The sequence below is a fragment of the Lissotriton helveticus genome, chromosome 12 (genome assembly GCF_964261635.1).
Source record: "Lissotriton helveticus chromosome 12, aLisHel1.1, whole genome shotgun sequence".
NCBI lineage: Eukaryota > Metazoa > Chordata > Amphibia > Caudata > Salamandridae > Lissotriton > Lissotriton helveticus.
The window spans coordinates 646,666,488-646,685,648 of NC_136073.1; the positions used below are offsets into that span (position 1 = coordinate 646,666,488).

The 19,161-nt window shown below is 48.2% G+C and overlaps 1 protein-coding gene across 1 annotated transcript in view; it reads left to right on the plus strand.

Annotated features, from left to right (window-relative positions):
* Positions 1-19,161, plus strand: part of WDR59 (WD repeat domain 59) — an 885,758-nt gene that overhangs the window by 401,171 nt on the left and 465,426 nt on the right. Inside the window, exon 15 of the mRNA XM_078670030.1 lies at positions 9,468-9,563. Coding sequence (XP_078526156.1) covers positions 9,468-9,563 — 96 coding nt within the window. The remainder of the gene's footprint in view (positions 1-9,467; positions 9,564-19,161) is intronic.

The following is a 19,161-nucleotide window of genomic DNA, read 5'->3' on the forward strand; positions in this document are numbered from 1 at the left end:
TACAGACCTACAAGCTTGAAAGAAGTTTGAAAAAAGTGGGAGGTGTCACAGCCGTATCTGTTGCAGGGAAGCATATAGGTTTCATTAAACCTCCAAGAGCATCCGAAGTGACTTAATCATCGAACGTTATTCTCTCCCATCTTTGAAATCAGCAACTATAACTCCCAATTCCCTCACCCGTAGTGATTTAAAAATAAGTTCCAAAATTGGTGCTTCCTATTGTTTTGCCCAGCCATATCCAGCTTAGCTATTGCTCTCATGGCTCTAATCCACATTAATGCTGTCGGAGGTTCTGACGAAATCCAAAGTTTACATATTTCTCTTCGAGCAATCAAGATAGCATAGAAAAACAGCTTAGTATTATCATCAAGGCCCTTACCTTGTATATCCAATCTACCCAAGATGATCTGTTCAGGGCTTACCGTAATTTCTAGCTCCAATATTTTTGATAGCATTTCACTTACAGCTGCCCAAAACTCTTGAATCTCTGAGCATGTCACAAACATGTGAATGTCATCTTCATTTGGGCTTTTACACTTTGGACATAGCACCATGCCCCCATCTTTGAATTTCGCAAGTCTCTTTGGGGTCCAGTATGCCCTGTGGAGAGTGAACAAGTGATTCCTCCTTAGATTTGCAGGTTTCACCACTTTATATAGAATCAACATATCTACTTGCCATTGTTCTTCTGTTGCGATCCTCGGCAAGCACTCTCCCCACAGGAACTCTGGAAGTAAAAAGGGACCGTCCTCCATTTCAACTATTTCCCAATACCACGTTGCCACTTCTTTATTCATCCGAATGTTTGAGACCAGCTTTTCTTCAAACTCATTGTGTCGTCCCATTAACTTTCCCTTACCTATTACCCAGCTTTGTATCTGCAGATATTTAAATTTTGCAAAATTGCGACCCCAGAGTTGCTCGCAAGCTGCCCACGGTATCAAGGCACCTTCACAAAGCAGCTCCCCCCAGACCTGTGGGCCTTCTGATTTTAACGCCCTTGCTAAAGCATCTTTCGTCCAACTTGGGGCCCCCGGGCCCTCCCAAATTGGTGCAGCCATGCTAAAATATGGGATTTTTGTCACGCGCCTAATACGATACCATGCCGTGGCTAGGTCTCTTAATACCTTCAGTCTGACTTTTTTGAAGTATTTTGGATCTGCAAATCCATATAGGAAGCCACGCTTATAGCATTTTTCTACTTTCAACATGGCCGTAAAAAGCTCCCCTATTGATGAGTCATTGGGAGTTCCAAAAAGCATTCTACAGTTCTTGAGCAAGAAAGCCCAAGAATAAAATTGAAAGTCTGGGGCTGCTAAACCTCCCTTAGCATACCTTCTTCGAATTTTTTTCCAAGATAGCCTTGACCCCTTGGAGCCCCAAATAAATGAACCAATTTCGCTCTGTAGCTTTGCTAGGCCTTCTTTTTCAAACATAAGAGGAACAGAATCAAATAAAGTCAATTTCGGAAGCACCATCATTTTAACCAGATTAACCCGGCCAATCATAGTCAGTGATATTGAACTCCAGTTTCTCAATAGTGCTGTAATATCTTTCCTTGTTTTGGCCAGATTTACTAATGTTAGCTGTTTTATATCTTGAGTAATTTGTACCCCCAAATATCTCATCTGCTTTTTTGCGATCCCGGGGTCTATTGCCATGTTCCAAGCCATAATTTCAGTCTTGTCCGAATTTAATCGATATCCTGAGACTTCTCTGTAATGTTTTCAATTTCCCCCAATGATTTTGTCATATTCGATGTTAAAACTACGATATCATCCGCATATAACCCTATCTTCTTTGACCACCCTTGGAACTTGAAAGCAGGAATATTCTCTGACTCTCTTATTTTGCAGGCCAGTGGTTCAATATAAAGATCGAACAAGAGTGGGGACAGGGGGCATCCCTGCCTGGTTCCTCGCGCAATTCTAATAGATTTTGTGAGTGTTCCATTAACCAAGACCCTAGAACTCGGCGTATGATATAGTTGTGATATCGCTTGAAGAAAATTTTTCCCTAACTGAAGATGTTCAAGTAAAATTTTCAAAAACTCCCAATTTACACGGTCGAAAGCCTTGGCAGCATCCAAGGCCACCACCGCCAGGGGAAGCCCCTGCTCAACCGCAACATCTATACTACCTATCAGGGAAAATGTTAATTCATTTAAGTGTCTACCTTTGACAAATCCCTTTTGATCTTCATGAATAAAGTACGGGATCACTTTGCCCAACCTATCTGCCAAGATCTTGGTGAACATTTTGTAGTCACTATTCCCATTATCTCTGTTTACTCTGTTGCCCCTTCCCTGTCTTTGTGAAGCGCTCTGATATCTGTAAGGATCTTGTTCGCGCTATATAAAACTTTGAATAAATAAATAAATAAATAAATAAGAGTGAAATGGGTCTATATGAATCCATATTTGTAGGAGATTTACCAGGTTTGGGTATGATGATTATATTTGCCTGATCCCATGATGCCGGATTCTTCAAGTTTCCAGAGAACACCTCATTTAACACCTTTGTTAATAATGGTGCCAGTCCTTGCATCAGAGTCTTGTATACCTCTACAGGGAGGCCATCGGGACCAGGTGCTTTGCCTTTTTTTGCCTTCCTAATCCCTTCCTCTATTTCTTCCTGCCTGATCTCTCTATTCAAAATCTTTCGGTGTTCTTCTGTAGCAGATTTTAGAACTTTAGCCCACTTATTGATCTCCTGCTTGTCTGGTTGTAACTCTTCACTATATACTTCCGAAAAATAGTTATGAAATGCTTCCACAATCTCATTAGTGTTTGAGGCTACTTTTCCTTCTGCACCCACCTTAACCTCTTTTATCATATTTTTGACCAGATCCTTCCTAACCTTCCAAGCTAGAAGTTTGCCTGCGTTTTCCCCGTATTCAAAGTGATCCAGCCTAGCAGCCTCCCATCTTTCTTTCACCCTTTTATTAATTACATCAGTCAACTGTTCCTTTAACCCTTCCAACTCTTGAAGGATCTCCCCCACAGGAGCGCCCCCTGAATTTATAATCCTAATTTCATTTTTTCGGATGTTCTGTTCCAGAGTCCTTATTTCCTGGTGGTATGCCCTCCTTCTCTTAGCCCCCAGAGCTCCCAACCTGCCTCGAAGGAAGGCCTTAGTTGTCTCCCAAACAATATCTAATTCGGCTGATCCTGTGTTATGCTCTATAAATACCTCGAGCTCCTGTTGAAGGGACTGCATTGCTTCCTGATCATACAAAACTGTACGGTCCAGCCTCCAGACTGAATCCACAACACAGGACACATTTTCCAGTTCTAAGGAAACCGCTGAGTGATCAGACAAATGAACCCCTATGTGTAGCACCTCCTTCACATAGTCAATTAGTCTTGCATCTAACAGGAAAAAGTCTATTCTGGATCTATGATTATATTTTTTGTTATAATATGTATATCCAAGCCCAGACCCGGCCCGCCTCCTCCAAATATCACAAAGCCCAAATTGTTCTATTATGTTTTTAACACTGGCCGCCATTTTACAATTTCCCTGGGCTCTGCTGTTAACGGATCTATCAAGCTTAGCATCCAATACAGTGTTAAAATCTCTAGCAAAAACTATATATCCTGAAAGCCCAGTCATCTCGTGTGTAAGTTCTAGCAACGGAGTAACATCGTCTTGATTAGGGCCGTAGTAACCAATAATATTGTATAAAGAACCCAGTATCTTTAAAGTCACTATCAACCATCGCCCTTTCTCATCAGCTATGCTGTTCATTACCTGACAATCCAGCCCATATCTAATTATCACTAATATTCCTTTAGTTACCCTTGTTTGTGGTGAGCTGAAAAAGTGCCTTATCCACCGCAGTCGACCCAAGAATTGTTTACACTCCTCCCCAGTTAAATGAGTCTCTTGAAGGATCATTATATTAGCTGGAGTGTCCCTTAAGTACTTCAAGATCCTGTCTCTTCTTGCTTTAACCCTTAAACCATTTACATTCCATGACACCCATCTCACTATTTGTGTTTTTACCCTCGCACTTTTACCCTCCACCATCGTAAACTAATCTCCGAATCCTTACCCTCAGGGTGGTCCTTGGCATCTGAGAACATTTGTGTTTTTCTCCCCCTCTTCTTCCTATCACTCCCCCCCCAGCTCTAAGCCCTAACCAACTCCCCCCTCTCCATTCCCCCCCCCCTCCCTGGGAAAACCCTTCCAGCTTTCTAAGGCCCAAACCTAGGCCCTTTAAGTGCCGGTCACCAGCAGACGTGCTACCCTTGCTTCTATGCAAAAACTTTTTTTTTTTTTTTTTTTTTTAAATTTGTTATTCTATTCTAATTACATATTTACAAGCTACACAGGCCATAGGCCCGAACTGCACCAGTTAACTATACACCCCCGCCTTGGCAGTACTCCAAAAAGTTATCTACATCTTCTACAAATCTAAAGGAGTACATTTTGTTATTCCACATAACTTTTAAAAAAGCAGGGAATTTTAACTGCACAGTCGCCCCCAATTTCCTTAGGGGTTCAATTCGCTTCCCCAGCTCCCACTGCCTATTTGCAGTGACTACCGATAAGTCGGATCTAATCTCAATCTTTACTTCTCCTGCCATAAGAGAGCCCTTTTTCAATGCCATAGCAAGAATCTTTTCTTTTAGACTATACGTAAGAAAGTTAATCAACACCCTTCTAGGCTTAGACCGGTTTGGCTTCAGTCTGAAGGGATCACGATGGATCCTCTGTATGTCAGCAGCAATCTCCTCTTCAGACTCCTCCAACTGCAGCTCCGATTTTAATAAATGAACTACAAAACCTTTTAAATCCTCCCCCTCTTTTCCTTCTGGTAGCTTCAAAACCTTCAGGTTATTTCTTCGCTGCATATTTTCCAACCTCTCTAACCGCTCTTCGTATACTCTTTCTCTGCTTTTAATCTCCTCGAGCTCTTTACAGTTATCTTCCACTGCTTCCTGCATCTCCTTGACCTCTTGTTCCAGTTTTCCTGTCCGTGTATTTAACTCATCAAACTTAGCCTCCAGTACACCCACTGCCTCCCTAATACCATCCTGCTTACTTTTAGATTCCTCAAACCCCCGATGTACATCTAGGTCTAATTTTCTCAAAAGGGCAATAACCATACTATCTGAGTGTAGCACCCCATCACCTGCGGCTGCCCCCTCCTCTTCACCCCCGTCAAGCTCTCCCCCATTCTGATTAACTCTTCTTTTATTATCTCCTAATTCTATCGGGCTGTCCGATGGGGCCCCTTCTGTTAGAGTTCCTGACTGACTATCAGCTTCGGGTTCCATCTCTCCTGCTTCTGTGACCGCAGCCTCCTCCATCTCCAAAATTTTGTAACGGTTTGGGCTCAAGTGATCTGACCAGTCCACAGTTATTGACTCTCCTTGCTTACTACCTTTTGCAAGAACTAATATCTTAGGGACAGGTTTAAAATAGGAATTTAACGATGGGTGAATTAAAGTTTTTTTACCAAAAGCTCCTGACCTACCTGTTTGCGATTTTATTTTACTTTTTAAACTCGGATTAAAGGGGGTTTTTATCTTCTGTTGTATATTAGGAGGAGTCAGGCCTCCCGTTATAGGCTTCCCTGTGCTCCTCAAAGCGTAACCTGAACTAAATTTCTGCGGGCTCTTTTTTTTCTCCTTTGGCCGTGTGTCTAGCACCCTGTAGGTTTTTGATCCCCCCACTGAGTTCTGTGGTATTTTTGCAATTAATTGTGCTCGACTTCCCTCTTGTGCAGTTCCTCTCCCCACAGCCCCTCCAGCAGAGAACTGGAGCCTTGCAGCCGCCCGCCTACCTCTACCTCGCTCTAGCGCCGCGCTGCTCCAGCGCTCAAAACCCTTCAGTGAGGGTAGCCCCGTCAGATCTGCTGCTCCTTTCTCAGCGCCCTCCTCAGCTGTTTCCACCGCTACTAGCGCGGTGCAGCTTGTGTTGACCTCTTCCGCGTCCTCCATAGACTGCCGCCGCCGCCTGCCGTGAGCCTCACTCACCGGCCGTATCTCCTCCTCCTTTCTCACAGAGGACTCGCCCCACAGTGCCTCAGCCTCGCTAGCGTCGGAGCTTTTTTCGCACCCGCGCACATATTAATTTACCCGGCTTAGCGTGTGTAACTAATCTGCCTTACTTGCAGCTTGTTGCATCTTTCACCCGGTTCACTCGTTTGTAGCACGCCGCTTAGGATCGGCACTCCCGACCAGTCTCTCTATCTGGCCGCCATGTTCTCCCTAAACCCCGCCCCCCCGGAACCCTCACCATCATTGAACATGTTGTACAGAAAAATAAGACAGGCCGATCCTGTCAGGGGGTATGTTGTCGCTTTTTGGTGTTTTTGACACTGTTGTGTCCTGCTATGCTTCACACCGGTGCCCTTGTTACCTATTGTGCGACTTCCCTTTCTCTAGGGCGTGCTTTTCGAGTTTCACCTTGTTCTCCCATTTTTCCTTCATTTGATAAATATATATATATGTACGGAGATGCTGGATCGCAATATCACAGCGTCATAGCCCTTTTTGGAACTGATCAAGGGATCGAAGCGTTGGGGACCTGAGGTGGCCTTCAACGTCATTATTACCGGGTCTCTCTGGACTCAAACCAGTCCTCCTCCCCTTTTGGCAATAGGTACATCAAGGTGCATTAAAGCACTATAGTTCTCCGCAGATACCTTTCACAGGATGATTGCATGCTGGGATATTGAGTCCTAGGGGTCATCGACCCACAGCTGCACAGTATCAAGGCGGAGCTTGCTTTACTCCAACCATTTGGAGAACCACGATAGCTACAAAAGGAAACAAGTGAGACCCAAGGCATTGAAAGGCATCTGAAGAAGGCAAATAAAACACCAAAATGCATTATGCTCTAATGCGACCAATAAAGGTCACCTGGAATCTCCGTTGTTGTCCTCTGGTCTTTTCGACAGGAAGGACTTTTTCTGGATATGGATATCTATCTATCTATCTATCTATCTATCTATCTATCTATCTATCTATCTATCTATCTATCTATCTATCCTATCTATCTATCTATCTATCTATCTATCTATCATGATTTATCCACACAGTGGGAGAATGTGCATACTAGGTTTTCCTTGCCCTAGTATTGGGGGGTTTCGCCCCAGTCTCTGCTCTCTCTCTCTCTCTCTCTCTCTCATATGGGAAAGAGCATTCTGTCTGTCCCCGGCTTGCCGGTTTCCCTTCGACGTTTGTACCTCTGGGTACGGTTGATTGCATACCTGGTGATGTGCCTGCCTCGCCTTACAGCCACATGCGTGCTGTTGGTAATCCCATTCCTTTGGATTTTGTTTAGCTGTGGTGTGGTTCTCAGTTTACCATCTTGTTGCAGAAGTGTCTGTGTCTCTTTTTGTCCCTGTCTGGACGAGGGAGTTCTCGTACCGTCCTCTGACTGAATGTGGTGCCTTTGCCTCCCCTTGTTCATGCTCCCTTACAGGGCTTCATAGGTCTGGTGTCAGCTGCTCTGGCACTGCTGTTCCCACTGTGCTTAGTCACTGTTATTAACGGATAAGTTCTTTTGGTTCTGTGCATTTCAATGCTGCTTCTCCTGGGTTCCTCCAGCGTGGAGATTCTGATGTTTTCTACCCTCTCTCCGCCCTAGTTTGTTTCCCCCCATTTCCTTGGGGGCTCCTTGTATATGCTACAGTCGTTTTGGGTTGGGGTTCTATTTGATTATTCTACAGTTCATAGGTGACTGTAGGGGGTGTGGTGAACGTTCTACATGGTTGTTCACGCCTTGTCACTTGCTGTGAGTCATGTTCCTGTCTTGTGGTCCTTTACAATTCTATCCTGTGGTTACAGTCTGTTTTTCATACAGCTCCATCCTGTGGTTGCGAACTGTCCTTCGTCATGCCATTCGTTTCCACTGCTGTTGTCTTTTAGGGGGGGGCGCAGCCTTTCGCGTGGATGGGACTTTTGATGGGGCGAGCGCTCCGTTCGCCCACTTCAGTCCTTACATGTCTTGAGTACTTCTTCAACATGGTGTTATCTTATAGGGCTCCATTGACGTCACTTCCATGGACGATGTCAGGACGGAGCAGAGCGACGCCACCCCCGGCGTGCAGAGGTACTGCTGGGGAAAAAGTTTTCCGGATCCGGTCTGACTCCTGGGGATATTCTAAGTTAAGGAATCTGCGGCTAGACTGTGTCTCTACCAGATACATCGTTACCGAAGGTAAGTAACTCGTTTGTTATTCTGAAATGTCTCTACTGATTGATAAATGATGTTTCTTGCTCATAATTATCATGGTTGATATAAGGTTGCTTGCTCTCTTTTGAGACACAGTTTGAATTATTTTCTTGGTTTCTTTGCCTTCATAAGGAATACTAGTTCTAACTAGGATTCGTAAGCAAGGGATGGTATTGTGATACGCGTGAAGAAAAGAAGCAGCATGAACATGAAAAATGGACTATATTTAGATTACCATGACCTGATTGGTTGCTGATGTTGTGCTATCCAAAGAACTTATGAAAATGTTCTCTTTCTTTTTTAATAACAAAGCTGATGTTAAAATGGCTGCTGTTCGAAAATTGTAACAAGCGAAGTAAAGATTATAAGCATAATCGCCTCTGAGTCCTTAATAGAATTGAAACTTTCAGTAACGATAGCTAGGATATTTTTCATTCTCTCTGGTAATCACAAAGTCTCGATTCTTTCCATCCTGCCAGTGAGACAACCCATAAGTATTGTAACTTTGATGAAGGGAGCTACAAAAATAATACTCTTATAATCTTGTGCAGTGTGAGCATTTCCAGGCACAGATACAGTGGTGTTTTACCCAGTGATTAAAAAGGTATTATGACCTCAGAATATTTTTTCAGCCAAAAGTCATTACAGTTAACTTACTTTTTTTTCACTCTCACATGATTTGTTAATGCCTAGACTATTTAATACCAGCTCAAGGGAATGTGACTGTCAATGCTGATTGTAGCTAGTGCAGTTTTCACTTCTCAATAACCCCTTCACAATATTTGCGATGGCTTAAATGGACAAATACAGAATTCAAATATTGAGTTTCCAAGGCCAGAAAATGTTTAACCTAGTTAAACTTTCATCTAATCTATGACTGCACTGTTAATGATGGGAGATTAAATAAATAGCACTGGGCTAAATCTAGAACATCAGAGTTCCTTGCATGTTGAGTCAATTATAAAAAGAAAATGGTAGCGATTCGTTGACTACGGTAGAACATAACCCAGGAAAAACACATACTTGTAGCAAAAAATGGATATTTTCATTTCAAATGAGGCACATACACAGCAGTGTCACATTCTGAAATCGCATTTGCTGAAATAATGGTGACTACAAATGCAAACATTAACTTGACAGCCTGACCACTGCTTTATTGACACCCACTCAGATTCTGAGTCATTGGGTCTGTGACCTCATTGAGAGTGATTCATAATAACACAGTTGCGTTTTGTTCTTCATGCAGAAGTCAGTTTTTTTGTTTTATTATGGCAGATCCTAAAAGACACCTCCCTACAGAAAGTGAAGCGGAATCAGAGCTGTCTTGAACCTTGCTTACGGCAGCTTGTGTCCTCTCTTGAGTCCTTTGTGGTAAGTTGAGCTTCAGTCTCATTCTTCTGCATGTTTTTGTGATTATCTTTTGTAATGTTTTGATTTTTATGGTGTGCACATAACTTGGATGACATTTTGTATTTCCTTTTTTTTTTTACACCAGCACACTCTTGCTGTTATTTAAAATAAATACTTGATTTTGTACACATGCTGCTTTATTTCTTCGGAAGTTTTCACAGTTACTGCAAAAATAACACTATAGTGATCCTTTTCTGCTGTGCAGTTTACAGGAAAGTTTCTCTGATGTATGACGCTTTTTGGCTGCTACTCAATTAACACATGTATGGTAGCCATGCAGCACTGATCTATCACTGAGCATGGGATCACATGATTCTTCATTGACTCTGCCACATCCTAGGCTCAAATCTACATTATAGTATACATTTCTTATTCCTGTTTTTCACAATATAATCCTCCACCGTCAAGGGAGATTTTTTGTAAAGACCATGCGTTTCATAATGTGCATTACAGACTGACACCCATTTATTCCTTTCGCAGAAAGCATTCTTCACTAACTACAGCCCATTAGCAATCCTACTAACTCCAGCAAATCCCCTGGAACTGGTGATACTTGATCAATTGCTAAACCACAGAGACAAGTGGAAGCTACTAGAGCCAGTGTATATTGAATTCACATCTCGTCACAGCCCCCACCTGCAATAGTACAATCTGAAAGAGACACGTTAGTATTAGATTCCTTACCTTAGAATATCCCCAGGCGTCAGACTGGATCCGGAAACTTTTGAGTAGGAGTACCCTTGCGCGTCGGTAGGTGTCGTCTGCGGCTCCGCGTCCGTCGTGGGCGCCGTGATGACGTCGTCGGAGTACTTAGACGCCGCCTCCGCGTGCTGACGTCAGTTCTTCTTTTTTCCGCGCCAGCAAGCGCAGATGTGGAAAAAGCAGTAACCCTAGTAAATTTTTGACTAACTTTTTTGATAGTTTTTGATCATTTCTCGAGTCCTCGACTCCGATTGGTGCCGTAGGGATGCCCGGCTTTAAGCACTGCGAGGATTGCGACCGCACGATGTCGGTCACGGATCCTCACCGCCTGTGTTTAACTGGTCTAGGCGTCGATCACGACGACAAGGCCTGCTCCGACTGCCGGGCCCTCTCTACGAAAGCCAGGCGGGAGCGGTCCCGCAGGCGACTCGAACTCCGGCAGTCGGTCCCGCGCCGCGAGAGGTCTCGGTCCCACGGGAGGTCGAGGGACAGGTCGCGAGCTCGGAGCCACCACAACTCCGAGAGTAGGCCTCACTCCTCCGGGTCGAAGTCGTCGTCAGGTAAGAAGCACAAGAAGACCAAGAGGCGTCATCGCTCTGCGGACTCCCCCCGACGCTCGCGCGATGCGGCCGGGGGTTCGGGTGACACCGCCCACGCGGCTCCGTCGGAGTCGCGGGCGCCACGTTCAGCTCTACACCCTCCGGTCCCTGGGCTCAACGCGAAGCCGGAGGAGATCGAGGGCTTCCTTATGGCCATGAGGAAACTCTCTCCTCAGACGGGCTCCGCTGCGCCTTCGGGCCCAGCGGACCCGTCTGGGGCCTCTAGCGGGTCGGGGGCTTCGGCCCCGACGCCGCCGACGCCTTCGGGCCCGGCGCCGCAGGTTCCCGCTATCCCGACGCCGCTGGTGCCTTCGGGCCCGGCACCGCAGGGTACAGCTGTCCTGACGCCGCCGGCGCCCTACGGGCCCGGCGCCGCGGGACGCCGCTAGACCTTCTTCGGGATCTGGATCGTCGCCGGTGGACCTTACGACCTCCCCGGCGTCGGACCATCAGGTGTCGCCTCCGGCGCCGTCCTCGAGCGGCGCCGTCCCCGATGCCCCCTTCATTCCTGTTCCGACGTCGGGACGGCCCCGATGGGCGCCGCTCCAGACGTCGTTTGGGGAGTTTCACTTCTATGAGCAGGCCCCATTGGTTGAAAACTCTGAGTTTCAGGAGATGGGTGATGAAGGGGATTGAGAGGGGTCTGAGGACCCTCTGACCCAAGAGTGTCAGTCTCATGAGGACTGGGCAGGAGACCTTGGGGAGGCCAGTGGCCTGGACACCTCTCCAGACACTGGTTTTGTCTCCCCTCCTACCGTGGCTTCGGAGGAGGGGGCCACCTACAGTGTGGTGTTGATGAGGGCTGCCAAGGCCTTGGGCCTTGAGCTCCCCGTCGCGGCCGTGAGGACTAATCTCCTCACTGAGGTCCTTAAACCGCAGTCAAGCTTGGCCGAGCCTCTGCTGCCCTTTAATGAGGCCTTGACCGACGTTCTTCTGGGCACTTGGTCCAAGCCCGCTACGAGTTCGCCCGTAGATAGGAACGTGGCCAGACGCCATCGCTCAGCACCGGGCGACCCATGTTTCCTGTCCACCCACCCTACCCCCGAGAGCCTGGTCATCCAGGCCTCCAATTCCCACACCGCATTCCGGTTGGCACCGCCGGACGGGGAATCCAAGAGGTACGAGCAGTACGGCAAAAAGATCTTCTCGTCCCTTAGTCTGGGGCTGCGGTCTTCCAACACCGCATGCCTCTTGGGCCGCTACACCCACTCTCTGTGGGATACGGTTGCGGAAGTGCTGCCAGAGTGTCCGTTGGAGGTACGGGCCAAACTCGGCCAAGCCCTTGTGGAGGGCCGGGATGCAGCCAAATATTCTATATGGTGTGGGCTGGATACCACCGACTCACTGGGTAGAGCGATGGCAACGACGGTGGCGGTCAGACGTCACGCCTGGTTGAGGTCCGCCAACTTTTCGGCCGATGTCCAGAACACCTTGATGGACATGCCATTTGATGGCTGTCGCCTCTTTGGCGACAAACAGACCATGCGCTTGAGCGCTTTAAGGACTCCAGGGCTACGGCCAAGTCCTTGGGCCTCTCGGCCCCGCGCCAGCAATCGGCTGCCTTTCATTCCTTTCGTGGCCACGGAAGGGGTGTACCCACACGTGCTGCCAGCCACGCTCCGCAGGGTAATACCCAACGCGGTGGCGGCCGTGGGAACCGCCGTCCCGGCGGTCGGGGACAACGGTGAGGTCAGTCCACACCTTCCCCCGCAGCATCCGCCTCAAAACCCTCCTAGTCCGTGCTTTCAGGCCCATGTGACGCCAGTGGGGGGCAGGGTTCGCCATCACCACCTCCACTGGCGCACCGTCACTTCGGACAGGTGGGTGCTGCAGATCGTCCGAAGGGGCTACTCCCTCCCCTTCGAGGCGACTCCTCCAGCCATGCCACCGCAGAACCACCGTGTATCGGGGGATCATTTGCGACTTCTGCAGGAGGAAGTTACGGCCCTCTTGGCCTAGGGGGCCATCGAGCGCGTTCCTGGGCCAGAAGTAGGGTGTGGTTGCTACTCCCACTACTTTCTGGTACCCAAGAAGGGCAAATGGGGCCTACGCCCTATCTTGGACCTAAGGACGTCAACGGCTTCCTCCGGAAGGAGAAGTTCAAGATGCTGACACTGGCTCAGGTCTTAGCTGCCCTGGACCCAGGAGACTGGATGGTAGCGTTGGACTTGCAGGACGCTTATTTCCACATCCCCGTCCTGCCGACCCACCGGCGCTACCTGCGGTTCACGGTTGGCCACGAGCACTTTCAGTATACCGTGCTCCCCTTCGACCTTACCAGCGCCCCACGTGTGTTCAGTCTTCCCCTACCTCGACGACTGGTTGTTGAAGGCGGGCTCGCCCCAGACAGTCGTCAGCCACCTCCAGACTATGGCAGATCTCCTGCACCGGCTGGGGTTCTCCATCAATGTGCCAAAGTCACACCTGTGCCCCTCTCAGAAGCTCCTTTTCATCGGAGCGGTTCTCGACTCGGCGCGGTTTCGGGTTTATCCACCTGAACAGGGGGTCCGGGATATTCAGGCTCTGATTCCCATCTTTCAGCCGTTATCCGGGGTCTCGGTCAGGTTGACGCTGCGGCTTCTGGGGCTGATGGCCACCTGCATCCTGCTGGTGCAGCACGCCAGGTGGCGGATGCGGGCTCTGCAGTGGGAGCTGATGTTTCAGTGGGCCCAGCATCAGGGCAACCTGTCCGACCACGTCCTGATCTCGGAGGGCACTGCGAGACAGCTGCAGTGGTGGCTCACGGACCGCGATTGGGTCAGCGGCAGATCCCTCTCCCTTCCCCAACCGGAGCACGTAGTTGTGACGGATGCGTACCTCCAGGGCTGGTGAGGCCACATGGGAGAGGCGGAGATCAGAGGCCTCTGGTCTCCGGCGGAGGCCCAGCTCCACATCAACCTGTTGGAGTTACGGGCGATTTGTCTAGCACTGAAAGCATTCCTCCCCTCTGTCCGGGGGAGTGTAGTGCAGGTGTTCACGGACAACACCACCGCCATGTGGTACTGCAACAAACAGGGTGGGGTGGGGTCGTGGACCCTTTGCCAGGAGGCTCTGCGCCTCTGGCAATGGCTGGAACGTCAGGGCGTGACCCTGGTGGTTCAACACCTGGCAGGTTCTCTGAACGCCAGGGCGGACGAGCTCAGACGTCGGTGCATGATGGATCACGAATGGCGTCTGAACTCGGGTCTGCTCTGGGCACTATCAAGGGCTACCTTTCTGCCCTTTCAGCCTTTCTGAGGCTGCCTGATCAACCTTCTTTGTTCAAGTCCCCTATTGTAAATAGATTTCTAAAAGGCATCTCACACACATTCCCTCCTGTTCCGTTTGTGATGCCTCAGTGGGACTTGAACCTGGTTCTTACGTTTCTGATGTGCGCTCCGTTTGAGCCACTTCACAACTGTCCTCTCCGCCTTCTAACTCTGAAGACTGCTTTCCTGGTTGCCATCACCTCTGCCAGGAGAGTGAGTGAGCTCCAGGCCCTTTCTTGTACTCCACCTTTCCTTTCTGTCCATCCGGACAAAGTGGTGTTGTGTACTAAGCCATCTTTCCTGCCCAAGGTTGGCACGGCCTTCCACATCGGGCAGTCTATCACCTTGCCAACCTTCTTCCCGCCACCGCATCCCTCTAAAGAGGAAGAGCTGCTCCACCGTCTGGACCCAAAACGTGCACTCTCATTTTACTTGGATCGCACACGCCAATTCCGGGTGGATGACCAACTCTTTGTTGGTTACGTGGGCGCTAAGAAGGGGAAGGCGGTACACAAGAGGACCATCTCCCGGTGGATCATCTTGTGTATCCAGGCATGCTACTCCTTGGCTAGAAAGGAGCCCCCTGTTGGATTACGGGCTCATTCCACCCGAGCCACGGCGACTACAACTGCCCTGGGCCGGGGGGTGCCCTTACAAGACATCTGTCAGGCAGCTACGTGGGCATCACTGCACACGTTTGCAAGACACTACTGCCTGGACAGCCAAGACCGGAGGGATGGCTTCTTTGGCCGTTCTGTCCTCCAGGACTTTCTGGTGTGATTATTGGTTCGCAGACCCACCACCGGGGTTGGTATTGCTGGGGTATCTATTCTAAGGTAAGGAATCTAATACTAACGTGTCTCTTTCAGATGCACAAGTTACTACATGTGTAACGATATATCTGTAAGAGATATTAGTTAGTATTAGATTCCTTACCGACCCACCCATCCTCCCCGTTCTGCGAACCGATATCTAGGGTTAGGGTTACCCCCTTTCAGGGCCCTAGTTTCAATGGCACCAGTGTTGGTTTTTAACATGGCTCTGCGTTTCTGGCGTGGAAAAGCTGTGTCTAAGAACTGACGTCAGCACGCGGAGGCGGCGTCTAAGTACTCCGACGACGTCATCACGGGGCCGACGACGGACGCGGAGCCGCAGACGACGCCTACCGACGCGCAAGGGTACTGCTACGCAAAAGTTTCCGGATCCAGTCTGACGCCTGGGGATATTCTAAGGTAAGGAATCTAATACTAACTAATGTCTCTTACAGATATATCGTTACACAAGTAGTAACTTGTGCTTTGATGATAGTACATTTGATGATGATCTGAACTTTGTGGAACCTATTCTGCTCCTCTGGACCTGTTGATAAATCTTCGTTGTCCTCCTATACAGTTAGACTGGCTGTCAGACCCTGTTCAGGGGCCACGCAAAAATGAAGAGCTACTTAAGTGTTGGAATTGTTTGCCTCTGATTTGCCTGGGGACATGCTACTATGTCTCTGTAAACCTGGCCATACTTTGAAACGAAATCACAAAGTGGCGCAGTGGGTCCCACTTTTACACCACACACCTGGCAGAGAGGAAATGTGGATCAAGTTTCTCAAATGTTGAACCAGTTTGAAGAGGTTCTTTCAAGTGTCCTTTCCTAGCTATTCTCCAGACACAGCATTTTTGTAGAATGAGGCTTCTCACAGTAGGGTCATCTCCATCTGGTAGCATCCACAATAGAGACAGAGGTTTGAGGTTTCTGCACCTAGCTGTCATCAGCCCAAATGAAGGATTAAGCAGAGAAAGACAAAAAGCCAGGCCTCACTTAACGACTTTATCACCTTTCACAATAGAGTCTTCAGGCCTACCCCTTAACTCTGCCATCCACCAAATGACAGTGTTCAGGAGGACGTATCTGCAGCTCCTTGCTAATAAAAGGCCTACATGATTTTTTATTTTATTTATTATTACATTTTTTATGTATACACAACAGTTAAGATATCTGCCGTGTGTGTTACAGGATTGTGCCAGTTGAAACATTATCATTTTGCCAAAGATAATTATCACTTGGTTGTCACAGTCCTAGAACGACGTTATCAGTAGCAGTTTATAAAACAATAACAAACTGATTCTGTGGACCATTTTTATTCTTCTTCCCTTGACTTTCATCCAATGAGTGTATTCCTAGTATTTTTGGTGCATTACCTGTCATTTATATTCAGATCTAGCTCTAGTGAAGTTCATTCTTCAGTCACCCTCTCCTCCAGTGTCTCTGCCAATAGGAATCGGCTGAGAGGGGTCCATATGTGTTTAGGACAGGATGCTTTAAGGAGCATCACTGCATATATTTAGAATTATCATTACAGTAAATTGAGTCAAACATCCACATCCTACATGTTGGCATTTTGCGACTTCCCCAGTGGCAGGAAACCTCACATTTAGGTAACAGCAGCGCCCGAACAACAACTCTTCTATTTGAATGGGGGATTGGCTTCCCCCATCCTAGCAATACCATCAGAGGTGCATGGTTACTTGACATATCTGTCATCTTTGACAAGGCCTCCTACACCACTATTCCAGAACCACCTCACCCTTGGGCAGTACCTCCCAAGGTGCAGAAATCCCTCATCTGCAACTTGAGATCTTATGCACAGAGAGTCCTGCCTGATGTCCCACTTCCATAACACAAACGAAGTGTAGTATCGAAAGCGTATGAGACAGAGCCTACTGTTCGATACAGTCAGCCCCACCCTCTTCAACATCTACATGAAACCTCTCGCAGCCATCGCACGCCAGCACAACCTCAACATCATCTCTTACGCCGACGACACCCAGCTGATCCTCTCCCTCACCAGAGACCCCGACACCGCCAGAACCTGCCTACACGAAGGGATGAAAGACGTCGCCGAGTGGATGAAGGACAGCCGCCTGAAACTGAACTCGGACAAGACGGAAGTCCTCATCCTGGGATCTTCGCCCTCCGCCTGGGACGACTCCTGGTGGCCCCCAGCCCTTGGCACCGCACCCAAGCCAACCGACCACGCACGCAACCTGGGCTTCATCCTGGACCCCTCCCTCTCGATGACCAGACAAGTCAACGCCGTCTCCTCATCGTGCTTCAACACCCTGCGTATGCTTCGCAAGATCTTCCGCTGGATCCCGACCGAGACCAGGAAGACTGTCACCCAGGCACTCGTCACCAGCCGACTGGACTACGGAAACGCCCTCTACGCCGGAACCACAGCCAAGCTACAGAAAAGACTCCAGCGCATCCAGAACGCCTCCGCCCGACTCATCCTGGATGTCCCCCGACGCAGCCACATCTCCAGCCACCTGAGGAACCTGCACTGGCTCCCCGTCGACAAGAGGATCACGTTCCGGCTCCTCACCCACGGACACAAGTCTCTCCACGACCTGGGCCCCAAGTACCTCAACGACTGCCTGACCTTCTACACGCCCACCCGCCAGCTACAGTCCACCAGCCTCGCCCTCGCAGCCGTACCACGCATCCGAAGAGCCACCGCCGGAGGAAGATCCTTCTCTTACCTGGCTGCCAAGACTTGGAACTCCCTCCCCATCCACCTTCGGCTGACCCAGGACCATCTCGCCTTCAGGAAACAACTCAAGACCTGGCTGTTCGAGCAGTAGCATACCCCTCCCCCCAAGCGCCTTGAGACCCTCCCGGGTGAGAAGTGCGCTATACAAATGGCATGATTGATTGATTGATTGATTGATTCGGTGCAAACTTTCCAGGTGGGGAGCAACAGTATTCTTATATTTCCTCTGTTAATAGAACTCCTACGTTCGCATTCCATTTATACCTGGATTGTACTGTATGTATTGTGGCCACTATTTGGATTGACGTGTAGAGATGGTAATAATCTGTTTGCTGATTTCTCTGCATTACAAATAGCTTAAAGGTAGGGGGCTCCTGTGGTAAGACAGGAGATATCTGCTTGCTGGCCAAGCTGAGATGAAAATATAAACAAACCTCTAACAACAATTGTGTCTTCCATTTTATAGTCGAGATAGCTAAACAGCCCTTCAGTAATACAGATCACCCCATTTTCTAATCTGATCCTCTACACATGGACTAACCCAGCCTTTAGTGTCTGAAAAATATGTATTTCATTTATTAAAGCACTTTTACCAAGTCACTTGGTTTAGATCCATTAACTTGAGCTGCGGCCTGGAGTGCCAATCTGCTATTAGGTTCTGAGAGCCCGCTATGTATTTTGGTTTCACAGAGATTTCCTGTTCAGGCACAAGTGCCAGATTTCTTTGGCCACATCTGCCAGGATTCTAGACTGAGATCCCCAAGGCGGTGTGTGGTGGACTTCTGAGGTAATATCAGTTTTTAAGAGAATGCACTTTCCTTCTGTAGCTACGTCTCCACAGTGGGATACATAGTACAAATGGCTGGCATCTGACTCTATTTTCAGGTCCGGAGTAATACCGATAATCATCCTTCCGTTCTAGGCCCCCATGTGACCCAATCACCATTGGAAATCCGACATATCCTTGATAGTAAGATGCATCTTTGAATACTTGAGAGAGCGGGAATATCTCTGAATGACTTTGTAATGTATTAAACCAGGAAATATGACCTGGATCGAAGACCAAAGCAGGCCAACAACTTTGGCAATGTGTCTCAAACAAATCGATTCCCTTAATGCCATCCTAATGAGACTTTTCCTTTGGTTTTAGCTTCATTATAGTGCCTACATAGTCAATGACAAATTTCATCAAAATATTGCTCTTTTGGGGAATCCGTTCAGACTTGTCCTCCTTGATGGCAATAGTTAATCTCTGGATCAGGTTCACTGCCATATCCTGTAAACCCAGCTGTTGTGAGCAATGATCCCTCATAAAATATCTTTCAGTTGCGCTTTCAGCTTCAACTCCAGAGCCCTTGTCATGTCCTTTAGGTTAGTCCCATCATGTACATACCGATTACATACATCGTATGCCATCCACACGACATAACGGTCTTACACAGGTGACCTTTTACCTAGTAGCTTAC